The 8,514-nt window shown below is 37.7% G+C and overlaps 1 protein-coding gene across 3 annotated transcripts; it reads left to right on the forward strand.

Moving 5' to 3' along the window:
• Positions 1-621: 621 nt before the first annotated feature.
• krtcap2 (keratinocyte associated protein 2) lies at positions 622-7,965 on the forward strand. 3 transcript variants are annotated; one of them, XR_009822190.1, is made up of 6 exons: positions 622-788; positions 1,230-1,384; positions 1,486-1,549; positions 5,166-5,232; positions 5,309-5,487; positions 7,800-7,965. XR_009822190.1 is itself a non-coding variant. In XM_062029950.1 (5 exons), the coding sequence occupies exons 1-5, from the start codon at positions 785-787 to the stop codon at positions 5,427-5,429; spliced, it is 411 nt and encodes a 136-aa protein (XP_061885934.1). In that variant the 5' UTR covers positions 622-784; the 3' UTR covers positions 5,430-5,597. The 3 variants fall into 3 exon arrangements, 2 of the variants coding, with proteins under 2 accessions (XP_061885934.1, XP_061885935.1); XM_062029950.1 differs by lacking the exon at positions 7,800-7,965 and having other exon boundaries at positions 5,309-5,597; XM_062029951.1 differs by lacking the exon at positions 7,800-7,965 and having other exon boundaries at positions 624-788; positions 1,233-1,384; positions 5,309-5,597.
• The last annotated feature ends 549 nt before the right edge of the window (positions 7,966-8,514 follow it).

Genomic DNA, 8,514 nt, shown 5'->3' on the forward strand with positions numbered 1-8,514 from the left:
CCCAGGATCTTTCTGTGAGGAGTTTGCATGTTCTGCCCGTTCCCTCCGGGTCGGCTTCCTCCCACCTCCAAAGACATGCACCTGAGGATAGGTTGATTGACAACCCTAAATTGGCCCTAGTGTGTGAATGTCAGTGTGAATGTTGTCTGTCTATCTGTGTTGGCCCTGTGATGAGATGGCGACTTGTCCAGGGTGTACCCCGCCTTCCGCCCGTTTGAAGCTGGGATAGGCTCCAACACCCCCTGTGACCCCGAAAGGGACAAACGGTAGAAAATAGATGGATGGATTTAGCAATGAAGTAAAAAAGGAAAGTTTAAAAAAACTATTATTATTGCAACATTTTCTTTTTACATTACACTTGTTTGCTCTTTTATTCTACTTTTTTGTTTTGTTTTAATGTTTAATTTTAATGTTATTTTAGTGTTTTTAAAATTTTAGATCTCAATTTTTTTTATTTTTTTTTTTATTTGGTAATTTTTCATATTTATACGTCCATCCATCCATCCATTTCCTACCGCTTAATCCCTTCGGGGTCGCGGGGGGCGCTGGAGCCTATCTCAGCTACAATCGGGCGTAATTGTATTTCTTTGTTCATTTCCACAAAGCTTACTCGTTTACTATGACCACGCCTACTTGTCCCACTTCTAATTTGGACCGGGTGAAACGTACTTTAGTTCCTAGTTCCCGGCTGTTAGCCATCAGGCTCGTTCGGTGAAATAAAATTTGACATTTAAAAACAGTTTTTTTAAAGTTAACAACGCGTACAAAATTTGGATTTAGAACCATGGGTATGTATTCCTATTTTCATGGGCTCATTATGTAAGTTTAAGTATGTTGGGGTGCTTGAGCTAGCTTGTTTGAGAACGCTAGCTAGCTGCTATTTGTATATGCTATTTATTTTTGACAGTTTTGACACGAAACTGTTGGCCAGTAAAAACAAAGTTGAAGTAAGATTCAATAGGAATAAATAAAATAATGCATAACGTCGCTTTTACACCTCTACTGGTAGCTTTTAGGTTTGTAAATTAGCATTAGCTTAGAACCGGTAGGACTTCCGGCTGAGCAATGACGTGTCACAAGTCGATTGTGAGTTAACTTTGCACAAGTCTTCAAGATAACATATTTTATATTTAAAGTGATGCAGTAGTGATATAGGGATGTTGCATTTCTAACTCATCTGCTTTTACAGTGACTGTGGACGTTTTAATAGCAAACACTGTGTTTTGCAGCAGCAAACACGGCCACTTCTCTGGTGCTGTCCAGCCTGCTGTCGGTGTTGGTGTTTGCAGGCATGCAGATGTTCAGTAAACAGCTGGCCTCCTCAGAGTGGTTTACCATCCTGGGAGGCTTCCTGGGCTCCATACTCTTCATCTGCTCCCTCACTGTATCCTTAACTCATCACTGGAACCGTTATTGTGCAGCTGTTGGGCTTATAACGAATGTTGATCAACTACAAATGTTTAACCTTTAACTTAATTTCTTCAGGCGTTTAATAACCTGGAAAATGTGTTTTTTGGGAAGGGATTCCAAGCCAAGATTTTCCCAGAAAGTAAGTGAATTTGTTAACTAGAGATGGCATTTTTGACTCTTTGGAGGGAGACAGATCTTGAGGAACCATTTCTTTCAAAGAGCCGTTCAAAAGAGTCCCTCGTTTTTGTTTATTTTTAATCAAGGAGACAATCTCTAGTATCAGTTATATGACAATATTTAAATTAGAATAATTTATTTTGCACACACTGAGATCATACTTGCCAATTTTGAGACCTCCGAATTCAGGAGATGGGGGGGGGGGGGGGGGTGTTTAGGTGGGGGGGTGTATATTTTCAAGTATATATTTTATATATATATATATTTTCATGTATATGTATATATAAATAATCCATTCATGATGGAAAAGATTGATCTACAAAATGTGCAGGCAGCATACCCCTTTCCCTTTGAGCTGTCCTGGATGAACTGAAATTATTTTTTCCAATCACTTTGGAACTTGCAAGCGTACTTCTTCTTACTCGTCGTCGCCACGTCTCTTCTTCGTTCTTCTGCTTCGTCTCTGTTATGTTTTTGGACATTACTACTTGCCGTAGTTTTTGAAGCAATGCATGATGGGAGTCCGGATGTTGTGTGTCAGTATATTAACGTGCCGGCTGGAATAAACACACGCTGAGAAATAGCTCTGTGCCTGCCTACTTTATGGGCTATAGATAAACCTATGGATAACGGAGACATATATAATAGTCTCCTTTTCAGGTGAGAGAGGACGCTAAAGGCAGTGCCTTTAAGGCACGCCCCCAATATTGTTGTCCGGGTGGAAATCGTGAGAAATTCAGGAGAATGGTTGCCCCGGGAGATTTTTGGCAGGGGCACTGAAATTCGGAGTCTCCTGGGAAAATCGGGAGGGTTGGCAAGTATGACTGAGATAGGCTCCAGCACCCCCCGCGACCCCGAAAGGGAAAAGCGGTAGAAAATGGATGGATGGATTACTCTTTTGGTGGGATTCATTCTGAAATATAGGCTATACAATTTTATTTTTTTGGTGTGTTTTCGTTGTAAGCATTCCATAAGGCGGTGCCATGTTTTCCATGCTTTGGCAGTGACATCACTCGTTTGAATTTTTCCTCACCTAGAAAATGTGTAGCATAATGAATAAAAATTGGGACATAATAAATATGTAAGTACAAAATTGTACGCTTGAACTATTGCACTTTAAAATAATGAACCAGAAAAGTGAATCCAAATAAAAATTAAACCTAAATACAATTGAAAAATGTTTTTAAAAAAAAAAATATATATATATATATATATATATATATATATATATATATATATATATATATATATATATATATATATATAAAATGTGTGTGTATATATATGTGTGTGTATATATATATATGTATATATATAATGTATATATGTGTATATACTGTATGTATATATATATACATGTTTGTATGTATGTTTATATATATACATATATATATAAATAAAGTGCGTGTGTATATATATATATATATATATATATATATATATATATATATATATATATATATATATATATTTTTTTTTTTTTTTAATACATTTTTTTGGGGAAAATAAGTTAATCCAAATGCTGATACATTTCCTTTAACTCTGACTCATGTTGTAGTCCAGTTGCCAGCGGGTGGCACGCACGTGCAGAGTGGGCAATTGCTGACACCAAATTTGCATACGCACAAAAATTTACTCACAACTGGGAATCGGTCCTCATTGTTCACTTAAAAGAGATGTTCAAAAGACTCGACATATCTCTATTGTTTATGTTTCTTGCATGCGTTTAATTCACTTTTGCTCAATTTTTCAGGAAACAGAAGTCACTTTAATTCAGCACCAAAAATATTTAATTTTTTTTTCATTTTTTGGCCGTTTAAAAAAAAAAAAAAGTATTTTATTTATTTTTGACAAATTATGACTAAGTAGTAGCAAGTTGCTCTAGGAAGGGCATGATATTTATAATGTATTTGTAATAACTTAGTAACAAATAAATGATGCAGGTCTTAAAATATTAAAATAATAATTTATAAAAATATTTTTAGAATGTTTCATAATGAAAGCAGATAGTTCTTCCATGTAAGCTCCTATATATTTTTTGTCTTATTCCTGTATTAGAATTGTATTAGCATACAGATATATTTAATGATGTTCTAACTGTAATATGTGTCCCTGGCCTAGAGTCTGTTTATGAGCACCAAAATGAGAAAAGTCTATCATCTCCCTCATTTGTTCCACTTGTGAGAATACGTGCTCAACCACTTGCCTTTGAAGTTCTGCATTTTTATTAGGTCATGAAGGAAAAACATATTTCCTCATACCGCCTGTGACCCACCTCTAGCTAGATAAGAGAGCGTTGTAAAGAAAAAGATTGTTATAAAAGCAAGCTTTGTTCCACATCTTAGAATAAAGTCTGGAGTTCTGCCAGCTATTGTCATGTCAGCTACAGACTTGGGAGCTCTAAGTTTGATGTTGTGTTGTTTGTCAATGTGCTAACCTAGCATGATGTTGCTGTTAAAATGTAAGTAATATTAGCATGTAGCTCACATAGCTATGCTAGAGTTATTGTTTTTGTACTAATTTTACAATGTCGTGTGTGACACACAGTATTGTGTTCCCAGTATTAGGAACTTTTAACTGAGTGTTCGTCTCTCAAAAGTGGAGCAAACAAGCGAGGGATATGATAATTCAAGTCTTGTGCTGTAAAGAAGGTCCCTTCAAAAGGTACTAAACATCGACATTGAAACCATTCAGTCCCATTAAAGAAATGCACAGACATGCAGTACTTGATATGCCCTACAGAGGGCAAGGGGGAGGTGTAAGGTCACAATGAAACAGCAGTAGAAAAGATGACAGGCAGTTCGGTAGCATGTGTCATGTGCCAAGCTATGTCTGTTGTGTACGGTGGCAAAATTGGGTAACAAAGTGAGCTCAAAAGTTTAGCATGCTAGTACACCCACACACCGTCTTTAGCCTGTTGTGCACTCACAGTTAGTAAACACACAACTCCTTAATTTATCAGCCAGGTCGGTACAATGATTAGAGAAAAAAAATCCACTCTACCTTGTCGGTTAATCTTCTTTGCCTGCATCAGAATAAAGGGTTAGGGTAGCAGAAGGCAGTGTCGACAACGCTCTGGATACTTCCTGAACGTTTCAAACCCCACATTGCTTGTCCATTGCTTTCTTTTGACTCATATTGAGCTAGCAAAACTAGAAACAGGTTGTAAAAAGGCTTAAAAAAACACTTAAAAGGCACACAACGTAGCAAAGTAGCTAACAGCAGCTGACTGATGCCCATAATGGATGTGCTGCCGGCCACAAAATGGCTGCCCTGCAGGCACACAAAGGGTGGATGAAACATTCATTATATACCGAAGTATATTTTTAATAGGTCTGTTTCATAAATGTAGGTTCCATTGTAGTGCAAAAAGAATGTAATGAGAAAAGATTCAAAGTTTATACTAATAAGCCTGTTCTTTTGTTGTTAGTTTTTTACTTTTTTGGACCAATTATGCAAATTGCACTATGACACGTGTTAAAGGACACAAACTGTATTCCTGTTATGATATAAAAAAGTAAATCCTGCATAGTTTTGATCACATTGTGTGATTTAACAATGTTATTGTTTGTTTCCAGTTCTGCTGTGCCTGTGCTTGTCCTTGTTTGCATCTGGTCTTGTCCACCGAGTGTGTGTCACCACCTGGTCAGTAACACTTGACTCCATGTCTTCATTTTCCTTTTTTTTAAAACCCTCTCACTTCCTCGTCCTCGCCATGCAGCCTCATCTTCTCCCTCTTCGCCCTCTACTACATCAACAAGATATCGGCCGCCCTCTACCAAGCAGCTGCGCCTTCCGCAGCACCGGCCAAGGTGGCCACCAAGGGGAAGAGGAAGAACTAACGGATGGAAAAACACACACCACACAATACACACGAGACAAAAGCTTTCATTGGCTGATGTAAGTCCACAAACAATAGAAAAATCACATTCCATTGTTGGGACAACCTCGCCCATCCTGTTTTTTTGTATCCACACAAGTCGATTTGCTATTAAACTCCATGAAAATCAGCAACTGCTCTCATAAATGTGCCGTCGTAAAACCCGCAGGGGAAAAGAACACACATAACTAGAATATGCAGGTTCGGGGAAATGATGTTAATGCTGCATGTGCGTAAACCGAACCTAAATGCCAACGGTTAGCATGAGTCAAGTACCGTATTTTTTGGATTATCAGTCGCTCCGTAGTAAAAATCGCACTGGCCGAAAATGGATTATAAAGAAGGAAAAAAACATATAAGTCGCACTAGAGTATAAGTCACATTTTTTGGGGACATTTTTCGCCAGTCCCTTACAAGTTTCTCGCTTACTCCAAACTTTCTTTCTGCTGCTCGATTGCTGTTTTCTGCTGCATATTTCACTACTTCCAGCTTGTAACCTGCAGTATATGATTTCCTTTTCGGTGCCATTTTTGTTCAGCCCTTCTCGGTTTTTATAAGTTACCGCCAATGTTGAAATGATAAATTTTCATAGGTACGGAAGTAGTAGCAGGTAGCATCTTTTTTTTCACAATGCACTTCTGCCATGACCCGCCCCCGCCAAATTTTTATTGGTTTACGTGTGTGTGTGACGATAGCTGATATACGCCTAGTCTCTTACGTGAATGAGATAAATAATATTATTTGATATTTTACGGTAATATGTTAATAATTTCTCACATAAATCGCTCCAGAGTATAAATCGCACCCCCGGCCAAACTATGAAAAAAAACTGCGACGTATAATCCGAAAAATACGGTACCATGTTGTGACTCTTGAGATTGAAAATTAGCTACAAAAGTTAGCCTACTATGTTACCTTGATAACAGCTCGCATGTGTCACGTACCCATTTATGACTTGGAGGTGTACAGTAGCAAAAGTGGCTAAAAAAGTTAGCATGTACAATAAGTCCCATGTTATATGACTGAGGTGAACAGCTGTGAAATTAGCTGAAAAAGTTTCAAATTTGCTTTAAAAAAAGCTACCTTATATGGACCGAGTATATGACTGAGGTGTATGGCGCCAAAATTGTCCAAAAAAGTTGGCATGATAAAGTTAGCTTGCTAACAGCGTATGTCAAGTACAGTACAAAACCCAAAACCAGTGAAGTTGGCATGTTGTGTAATCTGTAAATTAAAAACAGAATAAAATGATTTGAAAATCATTTTCAACTTATATTCAAATGAATAAACTGCAAAGACAAGATATTTAATGTTTGAACTCAGAAAAAAAAAATTTTTTTTGCAGATAATCATTGACTTTGAATTTATTGGCAGCAACACATTGCATGGGTGTTGTTGATAAATGGCTTTGGCTTTGCATAGTAGAGTTTTAACTTGCACTTACAGATGTAGCGACAAACTGACAGTGGTTCTCTGAAGTGTTCCTGAGCCCATGTGGTGATATCCTTTACACACTGATGTCGCTTTTTGATGCAGTATCACCTGAGGGATCAAAGGTCACGGGCATTCAATGTTGGTTTTCAGCCTTGCTGCTTACGTGCAGTGATTTCTCCAGGTTCTCTGAACCTTTTGATGATATTATGGACCGTAGATGGTGAAATCCCTAAATTCCTTGCAATAGCTGGTTGAGAATTGTTGTTCTTAAACAATTTGCTCACGCATTTGTTCACAAAGTGGTGACCCTCGCCCCATCCTTGTTTGTGAATGACTGAGCATTTCATGGAAGCTGCTTTTATACCCAATCATGGCACCCACCTGTTCCCGATTAGCCTGTTCACTTGTGGGATGTTCCAAATAAGTGTTTGATGAGCATTCCTCAACTTTCTCAGTCTTTTTTGCCACTTGTGCTAGCTTTTTTGAAACATGTTGCAGGCATCAAATTCCAAATGAGCTAATATTTGCAAAAAATTATGTTTTCCAGTTCGAACGTTAAGTATCTTTTATTTGCAGTCTATTCAATTGAATATAGGTTGAAAATGATTTGCAAATCATTGTATTCTGTTTTTATTTACCATTTACACGACGTGCCAACTTCACTGGTTTTGGGTTTTGTACCAATTTATGTGAGACGGTAAAAGGGTTACAAAATTAGCACAACAAAGTTAGCATGCTTATGCTAAGAGAGAAGAAGGCGGCCAAAAAAAGTAGAGATTAATAATAAAATATACTTTTTTTGGTGTATAATCTTATGTGTGAATGCTAAGAAAGTCACAATTATATGATGTAACTATTCAGTAACTCAATTCCTCATACATTGGACATTGCTGCTCAGAGCCAGGTGTGAGCTGGAGCCTATCCCAGCTGACTTGTGGGGAGGGAAGGTGGATTACTACAGCATTGGCCAGTCGCCTGTGGAGCTATGTGAACCACTACATCACCCAGGCCGAAAAACAAGGAGGAGTTGGGTGTGGAAGTCTGGAAGAACCCCATCAAATACCATCGGAATCAGTGGCCTCCGCCCTATGACATCATGGTTGGCCAATATCAAAGCATACACTTCCATATGAATTATTTTCATCAGGGGAAAAAAAACACTAAAATATATTTTTTTAAAGTTTTTTTTTTTCAAAACCCTTCCCTAAATATGATTTATACAGAATCATCAGTATTAACAACTATTTTCAAAATATATAGTGTTTTGGGGATTTTTGACTCAAGTTAAGGGAGTATTTTCCCACCTTTGGGCAAAATGAAACACCTTAGAAGTTTCTAGCTTTTCCCTTTGTGTCGTGCGAAGAGAGGAAGAGAATGAGCTCACCCTCTTTATTATCTATGCACACACACATTTATCTCAGTTGTCATGGTGTCAGGATGTACCAGGTGCAGAGCGTGAACAAGAATGTGTAACTTTCGGTTTCGAACTCCGCCAAAACTTTGAACAGCTTGGTCTCCTCTCCAGCGCTTACTCTTTTTTTTGTATAGAATAAATTGTTAATCTTCAATCTTAGTCACCTCATTATTTAGACAGCCGGAGAACGAAAGGATCT

This window comes from Entelurus aequoreus, linkage group LG20 (genome assembly GCF_033978785.1).
Source record: "Entelurus aequoreus isolate RoL-2023_Sb linkage group LG20, RoL_Eaeq_v1.1, whole genome shotgun sequence".
Lineage (NCBI taxonomy): Eukaryota > Metazoa > Chordata > Actinopteri > Syngnathiformes > Syngnathidae > Entelurus > Entelurus aequoreus.

What these genes read in the sequence shown, in the direction of transcription:
- krtcap2 (XM_062029950.1), top strand. An exon ending in AGCCAAGATTTTCCCAGAAA is followed by an intron (nt 1,550 to 5,165) that starts GTAAGTGAATTT and finishes GTTTGTTTCCAG; the next exon opens with TTCTGCTGTGCCTGTGCTTG. An exon ending in CGAGTGTGTGTCACCACCTG is followed by an intron (nt 5,233 to 5,308) that starts GTCAGTAACACT and finishes CTCGCCATGCAG; the next exon opens with CCTCATCTTCTCCCTCTTCG.